This window comes from Eptatretus burgeri, chromosome 17 (genome assembly GCF_056783735.1).
Source record: "Eptatretus burgeri isolate ZD-2024b chromosome 17, Ebu_testis_v1, whole genome shotgun sequence".
Classification (NCBI taxonomy): Eukaryota; Metazoa; Chordata; class Myxini; order Myxiniformes; family Myxinidae; genus Eptatretus; species Eptatretus burgeri.
This window is the reverse complement of record NC_140977.1, coordinates 52,849,428-52,868,620: the sequence shown is the minus strand read 5'-3', so window position 1 is coordinate 52,868,620 and position 19,193 is coordinate 52,849,428. Positions and strand designations below refer to the sequence as shown.

The following is a 19,193-nucleotide window of genomic DNA, read 5'->3' as shown; positions in this document are numbered from 1 at the left end:
TCTTGGGGAGACGGAATATCATCCGTATTATCACTAAGAATACATGTTATCGGTTTTGATTTCTTTTTACATCTCTGTGTATCACAAAATAGTTTTATTATATCTTCAATGTTATAATCATTTAGGTTTTTTGAAGTTTAAATAAACAGATTATATCTTCTTTTTGAAGACCAACATTAAAACCTTGTGAGAGGAGTTAATACTCTGGTTGAAAACTTGACTTTGTGAAAATTATTAAATTATCATAATCTAAAAAGTTGGGAGTCAGGAGCATCTTCAAAAGTAAGCAGCTTTTTCCGCATCCGCTTGAACCAATGATGAGACGTCTTAATGAATTTGGGAGATTTTTATGGTTGTTAAATTTTATCTTATTTTCCAAAATGGGTAAAAAAATCATTCATTTATATATTTGGAAAACAGGTTATTTAATTTATTATTGGCTTTTTTAGAAACTCTATATTTTATCCTAAGTTCGGGTTTAATTTGAAGATAATCCATTATTTTATTTATACAATATCTTGTGTTGATATTTCCCTGAAAATGACAATCGTGAATAATATATAACAACAATCCTTTGAACATTTCTCTAATACGTTGTTTCTTCCCTTGTAAGGAAAGGTCTGTTATCACCCTCATACTTTACATTAATTTTTCTAATCAATCTTGTAAAGTAATTCATTTTTGGTGTAAATCTCAAAGAATTATTTTCCTTTTTATATTTTTTAATATAATTAATTAGATGATAATCACAGAATGTACATTGTTTATAGGCTTTTGACTCTGTGTTTAATCCCACTCTATCACACGCAGGACAATTCCCAAATTTGTCATATGGTGAATCAGGGAAGTCGAGCATATTTATAAAGTAAAACTTTACTTAAACTAAAGTTCATCTTCAGAATCATCTATAAAACTATCATAATCACTCTCATAATCTTCAGTTAAATCTTCTTCTTCTTCTTCTTTCGGCTGCTCCCGTTAGGGGTCGCCACAGCGGATCAATGATCCGCATAATGATTTGGCACAGGTTTTACGCCGGATGCCCTTCCTGACGCAACCCTGGTCGCCGCTTACGACACACAGGGATATGGTACACCTATTCTAACCGGGGCATACACCGGGCCAAGTACACTGGTACTCATAATCTTCAGTTAAATATTGACTCGTATTTAATTAGTACAAACAACATTACCATTGATATCTATATACTTTTTTTTCATTACCAGATTCAACTACAACATTTTTTTTTTTTATATTAAAGGTAATTTTAAAATGATCCTTAACAACTATTGAACGAAATGTCATTTCACCTGATATATTAACATCCTTTATTTCATCAGGATTTACATCCTTAGGGTTGTTGAAAAAAATACAAATTTCTCCTTTCAAATTACAGATGGTCTTATCTTTTCTTTCTAAAGCTTCATCCATCAGGTTTTTATTTTTTGATACTTTTTCTTGTTTCATTGCTTTTTCTACTTTTGAATATATTACCAGAAGGAGAGGAGAAACTTTTGTTCGAGATACTTTAATTGATGTTCTTCCAGGTATACTAAAAGCCCTTCCACTGAAGGAAATTGAAGAACTAATCTTATCCACCGTAATTGTTTTATCCAGTAGTTGTTATATTTATCTTTGTTCAATTTTACATCCTTGACATATTTCTCAGTATCTTTAACAAATGCAGAGATTGATTGAAACTTGTCTTTCGTGTCTTGAAACATTGTATTTATCAAGTGAAAAAAGTTGGAGGATAAAATGGTTTTAAGCACAGATTCACCGATAAATTAAACAAAATTTTCATCAAGAAAATTTTAGTTTAAGTAAAGCTTTATTATATAAATATGGTGAATACAACGTACTGCGATGTTTGTAATCATGAATATAAACATTCGAAAAAATAAACAGAAAAATAAACAGAAAAAACACCTTCGAACCAACAAACGCACATTTAATCTATTTCATCAAATATCTCCTCTTGAGTTGGAAAGAAAACATTGTGATATATGCTCAAAGGATGTTTTGAAGAGTAGTTATAAGAATCACCTTCAATCACAAAAACACAAGAAAAATGAGTTTAAAGTAAAGGGAGACTATTATATTGAAAACACTGATGGGGCATTTAAAGGGAATATAAAAATAAGGATTTTTCAATTTGGAGAAACCGGTCCATCATCAATAGCTGAATCAATTGAAATAATGAAACCTGATGTTGAAAAAGTTATTAAAAAGACATTTAAAGTAATGAAAACTTTAAAGTTTTATATGGGAGTGAAAATGAATATGAAAAGACAAGATGAAGAACAAACTCCTTATATGAGAACAGATCTTCATTTTATAACATCATTTCAAGATTTTTTGAATAGTGGGGTTTATGAAGAACTATCAAGACAAGAGGAGGATGTTGATAATACAGTGGTAGGAAGTGGATTTAATATTTAAAAAATCATCTTTTTAGATATACACATTCTGAAATCAAACCCTCTCAAAGCTTCTTCTTATATTGAATTACCAAAAGAAATAAAACTAAAGAAGGCAGTTGTTAATATTAAGAACAATGATAATAAATGTTTTCTCTGGTCTGTTCTTGCTCACTGAATTACCAAATTGTAATTCAGAAAGAGTAAAACAATATATGAAATATGAGAATACCTTGGACATTAACGATTTTAAATTTCCAATGCCACTCACAGATATTCCTAAATTTGAGAAAAAGAGTAATCTTTCCATTAATGTATATGGATTAACGGATACAAACAAAGTTCAAATATTAAAAATTTCAAACAACTATAAAATTGAAGAAACACACATTGATCTTTTATATTTTAGTGTTGGAAAGAATTCACCATTATACATACATCAATAATTTATCAAGATTAATCTCTTCTCAGGTATTCAGAACATCAAACTAAATATATCCTTGTAAGCGATGTCTTAATTCATTTCATACAAAAGAACGATTAGAACAACATTCAAAATATTGTAGTAATCATAAATCAGCTGTAATTACAATGCCTAAACCTGGTGAAAAGATTTCTTTTGAAGATTATAATAAATCTATCATGCACCCATTTGTGATATACGCTGATTTTGAATGTATCCTTAAAAAGATAAATACTGCTTCTCCTAACCCAAAAGAATCATATACAAATAAATATCAAAAACATATTCCTTGTGGTTTCTGTTATGATATCAAATCATCTGTTGGAGAAAAGTATAATAAACTTGAACATTATAGTGGAAAAAGAGTTTGTAAAACGATTACAAAAGGATTATATAAGACTAACTAAATTAATGAAAGAAACAAATGAACCGATGAAATTAACCGAAGAAGAAAAATTAGAGTTTGGAAAGAACAATATCTGTCATATTTGTGAGGAGGAAATTGAAGAGTCTAAAGTTAGGGATCATTGTCATCTTACTGGTAAATATAGAGGTCCCACTCATTCCTGTTGTAATCTTAATTATAAATTTCCTTCTTTTATTCCAGTCTTTCTTCACAACAGCGTCAACTATGATACACATCTATTTATAAATGAGCTTTCAAAAACACCAGGGAATGTTTCTGCCATTACAAACACAAGTCAAAAGTATATTTCATTTACAAAAATGATATTCACAAAACCTTTAACTCGTATGAGGTTTCTCGATTCTTACAAGTTTATGGGAACACCACTTGCCCACCTCTCATCAAATCTAAGCTCCATGGGGTCTTTTCCAAATCTTAATTCATTCTTTCCAAAAGATAAAATTCTGACTAAAGAGGAAATTCAGATTAAAGAGAGAATTCAAAGTAAAGAGGAAATTCTAATTTATGAAGAAATTCTTACTGAAGATGAAATTCTAATTATAAAGAAAATTCAAACAATGAATGAAATTCTGATTCAAGATGGAATTCAAACAAGGAATGAAATTCAAAGTAAAGAGAAAATTCTTACAAGTAAGGGAATTTGTCCTTATGATTATATGCATTCATTTATGAGATTTAAAGAAACACAACTTCCTTCAAAAGAAAGTTTCTAAAATAACCTTTATGAAGAAGAGATAAGTGATAAGGAATATAAACATGCACAAGAAATTTGGAAAATATTTAAGATAAAAATCTTGGAGAATATCATGATTTGTATCTAAAAACATGTTTTATTGTTAGCTGATGTGTTTGAAGCTTTTAGATCACTCTGTCATAATAAAAATTGTTATGGATTAGATCCGGCCCACTATTTCACAGCTCCTCGTTTCGCTTGGAGTGCAATGTGGAAAATGACAAAACAAGATATAGATTTAATCAGTGGTGTATATATGCTTTTGATGATTGAGAAGTCAAAGAGAGGTGGAATATCACAAGTATGTTAAAAAGATATGCTAAAGCAAATAATAAATATCTTCCAAATTATGATAGTGAAAAAGATAGTAATTATTTGATGTATTTTGATGCTAATAATTTGTATGGATGAGCAATGTCTCAATCTCTGCCTTATGGTAAATTAGAGTGGGTGGAAGAAAAGGATTATGAAAAGGCTTTGATGAATATTGTTATTTCTTCTCAAGAGGAATTGAATGAGGAAGAAGAGCATTATTATTTTGAAGTTGATTTGAGGTACCCGAGTGATCTTCATAATAAGCATAAAGACCTTCCTTTTGCATGTGTGAAAGAAACCCCAAAGAAAGAATGGTTAAGTGATTATCATAAAAGTTTTAATATTAAAGGCAAATCACCAGAAAAGTTATTAACAACATTCTATGATATAGAGGGATATGTTTTGCATCAGAGAAACTTGAAACAGTTTTTGAGAGAAGGATTGAGAGTAGCTAAAATTCATAGAGTTTTAAAATTTAAACAAAGTCCTTGGATGGAGAAGTATATTAAATTCAATACAGATATGAGAAAAAATACAAAAGTAAAATTTGAAGGGGAATTCTATAAATTGATGAATAATGCTGTCTTTGGAAAGACGATGGAGAATGTTAGAAACAGGCAAAACATTAGATTTGCAACATCTTGCAAAGAAGCTTCGAGATTGATACATAAACCAAGTTTTAAGAGAGAAGAGGTTTTTTTCAGAGAACTTTTCTGCAATTCATATGAAAAAGGAAAGTATTGTAATGGATAAACCAATTTATATTGGAACAGCAGTTCTTGATTTATCAATGATATTGATGTATGATTATTTGTATAATGCCTTAAAGAAAGAGTATGGTGAAAATGTTTCATTGTTGTATATGGACACTGATAGTTTTATTCTAGATATAAAAACTGATGATGTTATAAAGATATGAAGAAAAATATTGGAGTATATGATGCAAGTAATTTTAGTAAGAAGAGTGAGTTAGTTATTTTCAGAAAAGAATGAAAAGGTTATTGGTAAGTTTAAGGATGAGTTGGGTAGAAAAGTAATGAGTGAGTTTATTGGATTGAGAGCAAAGGCATATGCTTATAAGTATGGTGATCAGATTGATAAAAGGTTAAAGGGAATAAAGAAATATGTAATAAAGAAATCAATAACTTTTAGAAATTATTATAATTGTTTGATGAATAAGAAAGAAGAATATAGGAAAATGAATACAATAAGTTATAAACATGAGATATATAGTAAAGAAGTAAATAAAAAGGCATGAGGAACCTTTGATAAGAGATTTATTTTAGATCATGGAATAGATTGTGTTCCATATGGATATTGTATGATAGAGTGTTTCGAATAGATTGTGTTCCATATGGACACAAGTTTTAACGATGGAAAGATGGGTTAGGGTTTTTTGTGCTGCCGCTGCGTTTTTCACAATATATAAATGGTCGAACCAAGTATTAATCAAACGAAAGAGTGGAGAAAATCTCAGTCTTGGTATATAAATGGAAAACATAATGAATGTGAAAAATATCAAATAAGTCTTATTGGAAAAATAACTAAAACAAAGGTAAACTAGAGGGGGAGCACTCGGGAGAGTGCAAAACCTCCGCCGCCAATACTGCTGGGTCACTCAAGTGAACCTTGTATCTTATTCATTAAATATGATGTCAACAGTGCTTACAGTTATAGTTCTTTTCTCCAACATTTTTTTTTGCGGGTGGGGGAGGGGGGTTGGAAATCACTTAAAACATGCAAAAATGCAAAAATGCAAAAAAAAAAAAATCGAAATTTTGTTGAAAAAAAGTTGCAAAAATTTTTTTCTATAACAATTTTTTTGGGGGGGGGGGTTGGAAATCACTTAAAACATGTAGAAATGCAAAAAAAAAAATTCTTTTTTGGGGGGGGGGCGGGGGTTGGAAATCACTTAAAACATGTAAAATGCCAAAAAAAAAAATTATTTTCTCTAACAATTTTATGGGGGGCATTAGAAATCACTTAAAACATGTAGAAATGCAAAAAAAAAAATTTTTTGGGGGGGGGGTAACTTTTTGGGTGGGGGGGTTGGAAATCACTTAAAACATGTAGAAATGCAAAAAAAAATTCTCCTTTTTTTTGGGGGGGGGGGTTGGAAATCACTGAAAACATGTAGAAATGCAAAAAAAAAAAATTTTTCTTTAACAATTTTTTTTGGGGGGGGGACCAAGTCCAAAATTTAATGGCATGATCCTTGGACAATACCTAACCCCCCCCACCAAGTTTCGTCGAAATCCGTCGGAGTTTTTCCGTAATACTGTTCACAAACAAACAGAAAAGGGGTGAAAACAGTAACCTCCATCCATCTTCGAAGATGGCGGAGGTTAATAAAACAAATAAGCGAATCAATTTAAAAACTAGTAAGTTGGAGGATTTAAAGAAAAAAATTAATATCCTTGAATGGACAGAAAACTTTGATGGTTATCAATTGAAAAATGGAAAAATAATTTACTACAATCTCAAAATGAGATGCAACTCAGGAGGTAGTCAGATGAGATCAATGAGAGAAGTGTATCATTTCATAATGACACAAAAGGGGTATCTTGAAAAATATAAAGATTCAAATGTTTTATTTTTAAATATTTTATATGGGGATTATTGTGCAAAGAAAATGAAACTATTGAAGGAATTTGAGAATGAACAAATCTTTATAGATTCAATGAGTGAGCTAAACAATATGCATTGGTTATTTGAAAAAGAGTGCCCCAAGGCTTACATGTTTCAGATATTTCTTTAGAATCACCTTTAACAAATTACATTACTACTTTACTACTTGAACAAATCTTTATCTTATTGCATTGGTTATTTGAAAAGAGTACCCCAAGGTTAAAAGGGGAGACAAATAAATATACCTTGGGATAAAAAGGGGGTTTATTTTTATGGGAAAAAAATATGAATCGCTGAGAATCCCCCATTCATTAACATGGGGAAAAGTGAGCCAGAATCAGAATATTCACCCTACTGTACCCAACTGTGTCTGCGGATGTCCTGCAGTTGGATTACTTTTTATTAGGAGGTTGGTTGCAAGATTTGCACTCTGGCCACCGTAAAACACTTGCTTCCGCAAAACATTCCAAAAACATGAAAAACTAGAGGGGGAGCACTCGGTAGAGTGCAAAACCTCTGCCGCCAATACTGCTCGGTCACTCAAGTGAACCTGATATCCTATTCATTCAATTTGACGTCAACAGTGCTCACAGAGTTATAGTTTGCAACTTTCCCTTTTAACTTTTACATACTCAATTCATTCGTCATAACTCGATTCCTTGAGACAGAAATTCATTTTACGTGGGTATATCCACCTGAAGTTCCAAAATCAGCCGCAATTATAATTTTGGCATGTTTTTTTGTTGGAAATCACTTATAACATGTAGAAATGCAAAAAAAAAAAAAATCGAAATTTTGTTGAAAAAAAAGTTGCAAAAGAATTTCTTTTCTCTAACAATTTTTTTGGGGTGGGGGGGGGGGGGTTTGGAAAACACTTAAAACATGTAGAAATGCAAAAAACAAAAAATTTCAAATATTTCTTCAAAATGGCCGCCATAGCGGCCATATTGGATTTTGGACCAAGTCCTAAATCTAATGCCATGATCCTTGGACCATACCTAATCCCCCCACCAAGTTTCGTCGAAATCCGTCGAGGAGTTTTTCCGTAATACTGTTCACAAACAAATAAACCTGGTCTTGCCAAAAGGTGACCACGTGTGACTTCTTTCAGGTCACACTGAGGTGAACAGAGCTGCTATCCACCAGGAGCGACTCCTTGAGGAATATTTGCCTACGAGAGATTCCGATGAGAATCGTTCTACAGAGTAACCATGAAAAATATGCGTTTGCCTCATAACGTCACCAAATGACATCATAATGTCTCAAGCTTGACATATCCAGAAAGCACTCATCGAGGTGTTCAATGTGAGGTACTACACGATATAGTTCCTAAAACTTGAAAATTTGACCTTGTGGTCAAATATGTTTGACCTTAGGTGCTAACCATGAAGGTCAAGGCCAATCGCCACCAAAAGTTAATCAGCTGAGCGCCAGACCATGAACTATATTCCCATGAAGTTTGAAGACGATCCGATCAAAATTACTCAAAAAATAAGGGTTTCGTCGACTCCCCTGATTTGCGACAAAGTGATCTTGACCTTTGACCTTGACCTTCAAAATTTTGTGCACTGAAAGGGACCTCTATAGGCCTCTGATATGCGAAGTTACAAAAATTTCCAATGATAACTGTGCTCTGCAGAATTTTTTATACGTGATTACAGACAAAAAAATAAAATAAAACATACAAGCTGACTAACATATCTTGCAAAAACTTCGTTTTGGCAAGATAACAAACAGAAAGGGGTGAAAACAGTAACCTCCGATCTTTGATGGCGGAGGTTAAAAATAAAAGTCTGAAAACCCACTCTGTGGGAGTACCTCCTGTGCAGCTTCCCTTCGCAGGGCAGCTCACCGGATGATGGGATTGGGGCAAAGCCTTTGGGACCCCCAATTTTTGATGAAAGGTGGGAAACCACGGCGTAACATTCCCGGGTCAGATTGCGGGAGAGTGTGTCGGGGTGGTGCTGAGGTGTCGTCCACCAGACTGCGGTCTCCTGGGGTTAACCTGAGGCAGTCCCTTCGGGTGGGTGCTGAGAATGTTCTATCCCTAAGAGAGGATGATCACCTGTCTCTCATCATCTGAGCTTAACCATTTGGACTTCGGTATTGCAGCACTCTCTGAGGTTCGCAACCGGATTGCGGCGAGATCATGGCGGGTTTTTACACCAACAATTGGTCTGATCGCTCTGATGGTTACCATGCCCAAGCAGTTACTGTAGCTGCATCCAATAAGCTGACTCCAATGATAATTGAGGTAACACCGATGAACGAGCGTATTATGAGACTAAGGATTCGTCATTCCTTGTGTGTCATTTCCCTGGTATCTGTATATGCTCCGACTGAGGTGAGTGATATCACCGTGAAGGGAGCATTCTTTGCCACACTCGAGTCTGTTGTTGATCAGTACCCCAGGCGAGATACTCTTGTCTTGGGGGATTTCAATGCATCGACAGGAACTGATGGGGATGGTTATGAGACATGTGTTGGTCCCCATGGGTCTGGAACGTGACCCAGAATAGCACTGTTTCTTGACTTTGCAAGAAGTCGTGGACTTAGGGTGGCTGGTTCATGGTTTCAGTGCCCACAGGATCATCACTGGACTTGGTATTCCAAAGCTGGTGGTGTGGCAAAGGAGATTGACTACGTTCTTGTTGATGGTCGCTGGAGGATGATCCAGAACTGCAGGGTTTACCAGAGTGCTCAGTTCCTTAATACTGACCACCGGCTTGTCGCAACTCTGAAGTTGCAGCTTAAATCCAGGAGAATGGTATCATCCCAACCTCGGCTGGATGTTGGCTAGCTCAAGAGAAGGAAGCTGAGGAGTTTGTGAGCAGGCTAAGTGGAGATTTGTGGGGGGGGGGGGGTGGGGGTCTGGGTGCTTTGGGGGATCCTGAAGAGTTGTGGAGTGCCTTCAAGACCACCGTTGTCAATGTTGCCGGTAGATGTTTTGGAACTCACCGTCAGGTGAAGAATAATTTTGTCTCAAGGGAAACTGGATACAATTGACCAGAGTCGCAGGGCCAGGCTTAATGGCAGAGCTCAGCTGTTCAGGGAGTTGGGCCGTAAAACTGTACATGTGCTGAGTGTGGTCAAGGAGGCCTATGTGCGAGGAATCTGTGGGGGAAGAGCATCACCTGGAGTACTGCAGCATAGCAAACCAATTGTTCGACTTTTTATAAAAGCACCAAAATTGGTACATATGTTGACTAATGTATTCTGAACAATTCTGGATATGGAGCCACTCGAGATTTTGCCTTGGTCAGCTTTGGCGGCCATTTTCCAAAATGGCCACCATTCTACTTTAACAACATGGGATATCTGTCATTGTTATTCTCTTTGTAGGTTTCTCAGAGGTGATAAATACTCCATGTGATGTGCATTTACAAAGGAAAACAATACAAATGTCATTTGTGTTGATTTATTATATTTCCAACCATTGTATTGGGGAAAAATGGTCATTTTTATGGGAAAATCCATTTTCGCACACAGCATCAGTGACAGGTTCAGAAGTATTTTGTTGTGGTGGTGGTAGTGGTGGAAGTTGTGTTGTAATTGGTAATATTGGCTGCATGTGGCCCATGCTGCAGAACATGACCACCGTCGGATTCAAGTTCGAACCGTATACACCGACGTCGTCGTCTTGGTGGTGATGGTGGCCCAGGCACTACCATGCGTGGATGAACTCTGGATTGCCTTTGGGATGGGCAAGAACTACCGCTACGTCCCTGCCCATGAAATAGCTGCCTCCCTCGGTCCACAGAAGGCACGTGCCCTCCCTGTCTTCCACGCCATGACCGGATGTGACACTGTATCAGCATTCGTGGGGCATGGGAAGAAATCTGCCTGGGCCACATGGAACTCGTTTCCAGAACTGACAGATTCTCTTGTGACCCTGACCACCATGCCAGTCAACATCCAGGATGATACAATGCACTGCATTGAAAGGTTTGTGGTGCTCCTCTATGACCGCACCAGTCCATACACGGAAGTCAACGAGGCCAGAAAGAAACTCTTCGCCAAGAGGAACTCTGTCCTGCGCATCCCACCTACCTACGATGCTTTGGAACAGCATGTGAAGAGATCAGTCTTCCAAGGTGGCTATGTCTGGGGGCAGGTCTTGGTCCCTCAACCCGTGCTTCCATCACCAACAAGCTGGGGCTGGCAGCAAACAGAGGATGGGTCCTATGAACCGCTCTGGACCACACTCCCTGAGGCTTCAAAAAGCTGCTTCGAGCTGGTGTCGTGCGGCTGCAAAAAAGGCTGTAGAAACCGTTGCAAATGCAAGAAGGCTAATCTGCAATGCACTGGACTGTGTGCTTGTGAAGGAGAATGCCAGTGGACAGACGCAGTAGACACAGACTGAGATATCGGCTGAGCTTAGAATGTGCAAATGCAAAGTTGCATTGCTTTTAAAAGTGATGACTTCTTGATCCAGAGCCAGTACACTTGAGCTCAGAAACTCATATTGTACTAGACTGATGTATGCGTGTACCATGTGTCCTGGTAGAATGGTAGTAGACAGTAAACCGTAGCTGCTTCAAAGTGAAGTGTGCAATAATTTGACTACATTTTCTGAGTTTGTCATTATCACGATTATCAGTTCCCTTTTCAAAATAGAGTAAAGTATGTAATCTATAATGCAATTTTTGTTGATTCCAAACCCATTGAATGTGATATATCATTTGAGTCTTGTTCTCCAGGCAACAATAATGGGTACTTTTCAGCGAAAAGTTTCAGGAGAGCAGCGATTTACAAATCAAATAATGGCCTTTTTACCGAAAATACTGGCTCATAATATTTGAATATGCCTTTTCATGGTCAATTTACTGAATTTTACACTTTCCTTGTATCTACCACCAATACAATAAGAAAATAAGAGCATGTAGCCAATTTCGCGAAAGTAGAATGGTGGCCATTTTGGAAAATGGTCGCCGAAGCTGACCAAGGCACAATCTCGGGTGGCTCCATATCTAGAATTGTTCGGAATACATTATTCTATATGTGTACCAATTTTGGTGCTTTTATGCAAATTTGAACAATTGATCTGAAATATCAGACCGCTGCAGGACTACTGTGGTCAAGTGATTCTCATCCTGCTTTCAGGTGAATTCGCGCATTGAGTTCCTCCCAGCTCGTCCCTCAGTGTACTGCAGTTGGAGCAGAGGGTGGTGCGCCCTTGACAGAGGAGTCCAAAATGAATCCTCGCTGAGCCGGTTACTTTGAGCGGCTGTACCAGGCTGATCCACCAGCTGTCACGTTGGATGTCAGGGGTGTTACAATCTTGATTGCTGACCCTCCAATCAACTGTGGTCCACCTTCGTTTGTGGAAGCACAGGCTGCAGTGAACCGGTTGAAATGGGGTAAAGCTCCTGGGATCTGTGGCATCCATGCTGAACTTCTCAAGACTAGTGGAAATGCTGAACTCCTGTCGCTGCATGCAGTTCTGTGCTCTGTCTGAAACACCGGCATCAGCCCAACTTACTGGAAGAGGGGCCTTGTTATCCCTCTCTGGAAAGGGAAGGGTGATCGCCAAGACTGCAACAACTACGCTACTCAGTGCCCAGCAAGGTCTTTGCTCGGATAATTCTTGATTGGGTTCGCCACCATCTGCTTGAGCACCAGCTTCCAGAGCAGTCAGGCTTTTACACCAAAGAGGTCAACAATTCACCGTATCCTAGCTCTTTGGGTCCTCACCGAACACAGTTGAGAGTTTTGGCAAGGGCTGCTGGCAGCCTATGTTGATCTCTGTAAAGCGTTTGATTCAGTGAATCAGGATGCTCTCTGGAGGATTTTTGGTCTTCTTGGGGTGCCACCAAAACTGATCAATCTGAAAAAAACAAAACTGATCAATCAAAACTGAACTATACTCTGGCACTGAGAGATGTGGTGATACCATCTCTGATTTATTTCCACTTGTTACTGGAGTTATTCAGGGGTGTGTACTGGCCCCCACTCTTTTCAGCACTTGTATGGACTGGATTCTGGGGAGGATGTCTGAGAGATCAAGCTGCGGTGCATCGTTTGGGAATGTCAATATCTCTGACCTTGATTTCGCAGATGATGCAGTCATCTTTGCGGAGACTCTAGATATCCTTTCTGGGACCCTTGAGGTGCTGAATGAGGAGTCTGAGCTGCTGGGGTTATGGGTTTCCTGGGTCAAAACTAAGATCCAGGCTTTCAATGATATCTTGGATTCTGCTATCTTGTCTGTACATGTTTGTGGTGAGGACTTTGAGGTCACGGAGAGATTCACTTACCTTTGCAGTGATATTCATGTCTCTGCTGGCTGTGAACCAGGGGTCAACAGACGTCTGGGTCGGGCCTGGGGAGTCATGGATTCACTGGATCATGGGGTGTGGCGCTGCCGGTACCTGTGTGGGAGAACGAAAGTACGAGCCTTCAGGTCCTTGGTGCTTCCAGTCTTGCTCTATGAATGTGAGACTTGAACTCTGACCAGGGATCTGAGACAGAGACTTGATTCCTTTGGCACCAGGTCTCTTGGGAGAATCCTTGGTTATCGCTGGTCGGACTTTGTGTCCAACGAGTGGTTGCTGAGAGAGATTCAAATGAGATTTGTTACCTGCATAGTCCATGAGCGTCAGCTGTAGCTCTTTTTCCTGACACTGATCCTGCTCACCAGATTCTCTCAGCGAGGGAGCTTCGTGAGTGGAGGAAGCCAATGGGCCGACTACGTGCCTCGTGGTTGCAGAAAGTTGATCAGTATCTCGAGGAGATTGGGATGGGCCAGGCATCTACCTGGGGGGGTGGCCAGACGGAGGCCACTGGAGTATCGGCGGAAAGTGGACGCAGTGACGCGCTGCTCTGGCGCATGCTCACATACCTGACCTGTCGGGGGAGTTGAATGTGTTTGGGACCAGCAGTCGGGGCATCAAATGCTTCTTTTTCTCTCTCTGCTGGCCCACCTGCCCCCTCCCCTCCCCTCCTACCCCATCACATCACCAACCCGCAACACTCCTTTCATTAATTTTCCTCTCAAGACAAAAAATATGGTGCCTTTTACAACTATATATATATATATATATATTTATACAGTATATACTTATCAAACGGTCATTCCTTGTTTTCATGGTTGATGGCATTAATCTTCAAAGGTCTTGCAATGAAGCGCAAATTGACAAAATGAACAATTAATTGTGAGAACATTTCAGGTTGACTCCGTTAACTCGATCATTGAGCATCTTTAAATTGAAGATGATGCTGTGTCTTTATCTAATGCAGAGGTTGTACATCCCATTTTCCACTTGAGGCATCTGCATTAGTTTTGAGTCATTGTGACTCTTGGTGTGTCTGGAGTGGAAAAAGCACTGCTTTTGATTGAAGTAAAAATTGGTGATCGTTTTTGCAGACTTGCACCTTGCAGCAGAACTGGGCAAGTCTCTTCTGGAGAAGAATCAGGAGCTGGAAGAAGCATTCCAACAACTCCACCAAACCAACCAGGACCAGGCCCAGGAGATTCAGGTATGAACTTGAAGCCTCAATGCTTAAACCAGCTTTGAAGCCATGGTTATTCTCCCTCTGCTTTTTGAAGAAAAAACAAAAACAGGGGGGATATTGTAATCTGTTTGTCACACCATCTCCTAAACGGTTGGGCAGCAATTCACTAAACTTGGAAGTAAAGATCACCACATGACAAGAAGGTGCAAGAGCAGTGCCAATTTTGACCCTGACCCCTGGGTCAAACAGTCGAGTACCAAAAAATGGTGTGACATTGCGTGCTTTTGCTTTTGACATCGCATGCTTTTTGACATGGTCTGGCACCCTGCCCTGCTCACCAAACTCTCTTCCTATGGTATCAAAAGCCATCTCCACTCATGGCTCGCAGACTTCCTCTCTTGTCACAGTCAACGTGTGGCCCTAAATGAAGTTCTTTCATCCCCTCTTCCTGTCCAGGCTGGAGTTCCTCAAGGTAGCGTTCTGGGCCCTGTTCTTTTTCTGGTTTTCATCAATGATCTCTCCGACTCTGGAAAATCCTCTTTATCTCTTTGCTGATGACTCCACCCTCTGCCGTATCATCTGTCATCCCTCATACCGGCAAGCAGCAGCTTCTTCGCTCACTGCAGATCTGGGTAAAATCACAAACTGGTCCAACACGTGGAACATGTCTTTCAATCTGGACAAATCTCACACTCTCACAATGTCTCTCCGAAAAGACCGTTTAGAACCCCCCCCCCCATCCACTTTCTCAACAATCCTCTGGAAGAAGTCCCTTTCAAGCTTCTGGGTCTCACTACCTGCCATGATCTTTCCTGGGAAAGCCACATTTCAAACCTCACCTCCAAAGCCAGTCGCTGACTGGGAATCCTCCGTCGTGCAAAATCTTTCCTCGGCCCACCTGAGCTCCTGACCACCTACAAAGCTTTCATCCGCAGCCTGATGGAGTACTACTCTCCCCTCTGGGCTGGTGCTCCTGCCACCCACCTTTCTCGGCTTCACGCTGTGGAAACCAAGGCATTTCGGATCATTGGCATCTCCCGCGATGAGGCTAAGTCTTTAGGCCTCTCACTCTCTCACCGCAGGCTGGTCGATGGTTTTTCTGTCTTCTACCATCTCCTCTCCAGTCTCGTCCCCCCCTGCTCTCTCTGCGATTTGTCCCCACCACATTTCCGCACGGCACTCAAGGTCCGCCAACAACCCCCTTCTGGTAAAACTACCAAAATCACGAATCATTGCTCACCTTCACTCTTTCATTCCTCTTTTTTCCCGCCTTTGGAATAAACTCCCTCACTCTATTCAATCCCAATCTTCCCTCCAGGCCTTCAAAACAGCTGTTCACCACCACCTCTTATCATCCCCCATCCAAATCCTTGATCTTTTCTACCCCCGTTAATCCACCCCAAACCCACCTCCTTCAAATTCCCTGCTTTCCTTCCTGAAAGTCCCTGTAATGTCCATCTTCTCTTCCCCATGTTCCCCGTCCCATCCCTCTCCCTTCCACAGATCTCCAAATGTCTCTTCCCCACTGTTTTGTCCTTCCCACTCCCGCCCCTATTGTCTCATGCCCCCCTTGCTGTGCATTGTGTAGTTAGCTCTCATACGAGCCTTGACAAGGTATACAAAAAAAAATGCAGTTTCTAAACATTTTTGATGAAACTTTGTATGTGCAATCAACATTGAGAGACATGAAATGTGCAACCATTGTTTGGATTTGACCCCCAGTTCATTCCCCAAGAGGTGTGGACTTGGGGTAATGGGTCAAAATGGGAAAAAAAAATTCACTCAATTTTATATTGGGTCATTCCTGGTGGAACTTTTTGCCACCTTTCCACTTTGCTTTCGGTGGGAAGTGTAAGGACTTGTGATGGCGTGCCATCGACTTTGCTCTAGTTTTGTTTTCATTTATTGTTTAAAAATGTAAACTGTCATTTGAAACAAATAACAGATAAAGTTTGAACAAGTGCAAGCCACAGTTGTAAATGTGATATTATTGCATTTTGAAAGTGGAAAATTGATTGTTCCGGTTCTGGTTCTGGTTTTCTGCGCTCATTAGTGCCTTGCTGTGCAGTGCTCCAAGAATGTGACTCCAAAAACGAATGGAACTGGGCAAGGTTTCTGTCCTCCAATTGTTGTTGATGGTTACTTCCATCGCTGATCGTCCCACATGCTCATTCATTCCTGCAATATCTCGTGCATTTATTTATTTTTTTGTAATATTTAGTTGTACTCTGTAAAACCGCTTGTTTGTAGACATCACTCCCAACAAAAACGTGTAAAAACAGATCCCCTTAATTCCACTCAGGAAGGTCATGGAATCCATCATCGCATTTGACATCGAATACTTCGTTTTCTCCAATGGCATGATCTCAGATCACCAGCTTAGATTCAGACTGAGTTACTCCACCTTTGATATGCTGCTTCTGTGGATGGAGGCCCTCAATCTCAGATGTTTTCTGTCTCGGTTCCTGAATCCTAACAATCGATGGAGGCCCTCAATCTCAGACGTGAGATCAGGGACGTCTCTCTGGATATATCTCAAGCAAAAAATACTTTGGAATCTTGCCTTTCTCTCCAAACGACATCCAATGCCAATTCTACACATGGAGTACTGACTTCTGCTGCCGTAGCCAACATGTGGCTCTCAGTAGGATCGTCCCGTCTCTCACTATCCTGGCTGGCGTGCCTCAAAGCAGTCTTGGGCTCAGTCCAATTTATACCCTTCATAAATGATCTCTGACTCTGGAAAATCCTCTTTATCTCTTTGCTAATGACTCACTTTCTGCCATAACATCATGTCTTTTCGGGTGTCCGTCCCATCACCTCCAACCACAGTGATGCCAGTGTTTAGATATCCTTCAGAGAGGCAGGCAGCCTAACCTTTCAACTTACCATTTCACCTTCAGTTTGCCTCTTCCCTCTGCAGACCTTGATAGAATCACAAGCTGGTCCTACACTTGGAATAATCATTTACTCTTGACAAATCTCACTCTGTCTCTGAAGAGACTGTCTGGCAAACACTCCCATCTACTTCCTTAAGAATGCTCTTGAAGTTCAGTCACTCAAACCTCTGGGTCTCACAATCATACATTATCTTTCTTGGGCAAACCACACTTCTATTGCGGCCTTCAAAGCCAGCTGGGCATCTTCCATCATGCAAAGTCTTTCCTTGGCACATCTGAGCTCCTGTCCACGTACAAGGCTTTCTTCTGCAGCTTGATGAAGTACTGGTCTGCCCTCTGGGCTGGCTCCCCTGCCTCACACACCTTGTTCAGTGTAGATGCAAAGGCCTTCACGATCATTGGAATCTCTTGTGATGAAACGGAGTCTGTGGGCCTATCACTTTCACATCACCGGCGGGTTGGTGGTCTGTTTTCTACCGCCTCCTTTTTTTGTTCTTGTACCCTTTGCTCTTTATGCTTTATTCTCCCCCCCCTCCTCCCCACTGCCCCCTCCAGGTGCACTCCATCTTCCATCAACCCCCTTCTCGTGAAACTCCCAAAATCACTGGTCAGCTCCACTCGATTGTTCCTCGTTTTTCCTGTGGAACCAACTTCCTCAATCTCTTCAGTCATTCTTCCCTCCATGGCTTCAAGGCAGTTATTCACCACCCTCTCAGGTCATCCCTCATCCACAGCCATGATCTTTTTTACCTCAATAACCCTCCCTGAGCCCACCTCTTTCCAGGTTTCCAATTTTTCCTTTGATTTCTGCGATTGAGTTTGCGACTGGATCCATATTGTTTACCCCCTGTGTCTTCCCGTTCCTGTCATTCTTCTGTCTCTTCATCCTCCATAATTATTTTCATTATCTTCTGTTCTGTGTTCTGGCTCCTCCACGAGCTTCGACAAAGTCGACCCCCCCCCACCCCCCAAAAAAACTTTATCTCCCCATTGTTCCCCTTATGTTACTTTGCTCTTGAATTAACAGTCACATAATTGCAACTGAAGACTTTTAGCAACTTTGAGTCTTGCACACTGTGAACTTCCCAACCTGGATCTCTACCCTTGGTCGGTCTGTCCTGGATCTGCTTTATGACGAACCTTCCATCCTTGTTCTTGTTGCTCCTCTGGCCATGTTCTTGTGAAATATATTTATCCGGCTGTTGCTGGAGAGCTACCACAGCGACGACTCCAATCTGTTGTATTGAAAAAACATTGTTTCGCATTAATGACTTCCTGGGAAAGCTTCCACAAAAGCCAACTCATGCACAGGTTGTTTCCCCATCTCACCTGCAGTTATGATATCCATCTTTTTGGCCCTGGTACGCTCACTGAATCATGTGGGTAGTTCGTGGCTTTGAAGCAGCAAGCTTTCTGGAAGACACAGAAGACTAACCTGATCGAAGGCAAACTAAAGGTCATTCCACAAGATGCACAAAATGTGTTCATCCTGCAGAATAAAAATCCCCTGCTTTCACTATCTCTCGAGATTGTCTCACTTTTGATGATCAACCACTGGAAGAGGTTCAATCTTTTTGAACTTTCAGGCCTCACAAGAAGCCATTGCTTCACCAAGTGGGAGACCAAATCTCAATGCTAGCTGCCGACTGGGAATCCGCCTTCATGCCACATCATTCCTTGACGAATATGAACTTCCACTGGTATTTCAGGCTTTTGCCTGCACTTCAATGGAAGAACTGCTCTGCCCTATGGGCTGGTGCCCATACTTTATACCAGTCTCTCCTGGATGCTGTAGAATTACAAGGTCTCAACATCAGTGGCAAAAGCACAGGTCATGCTGCTCTCTCATCAC

At 40.0% G+C, this 19,193-nt stretch overlaps 1 protein-coding gene across 1 annotated transcript in view; it reads left to right on the top strand.

Annotated features, from left to right (window-relative positions):
- The window catches only part of CDR2 (cerebellar degeneration related protein 2), a 34,886-nt gene that overhangs the window by 3,692 nt on the left and 12,001 nt on the right, over positions 1-19,193 (top strand). Inside the window, exon 2 of the mRNA XM_085861226.1 lies at positions 14,353-14,465. Within this exon, the coding sequence (XP_085717352.1) occupies positions 14,353-14,465 (113 nt within the window). The remainder of the gene's footprint in view (positions 1-14,352; positions 14,466-19,193) is intronic.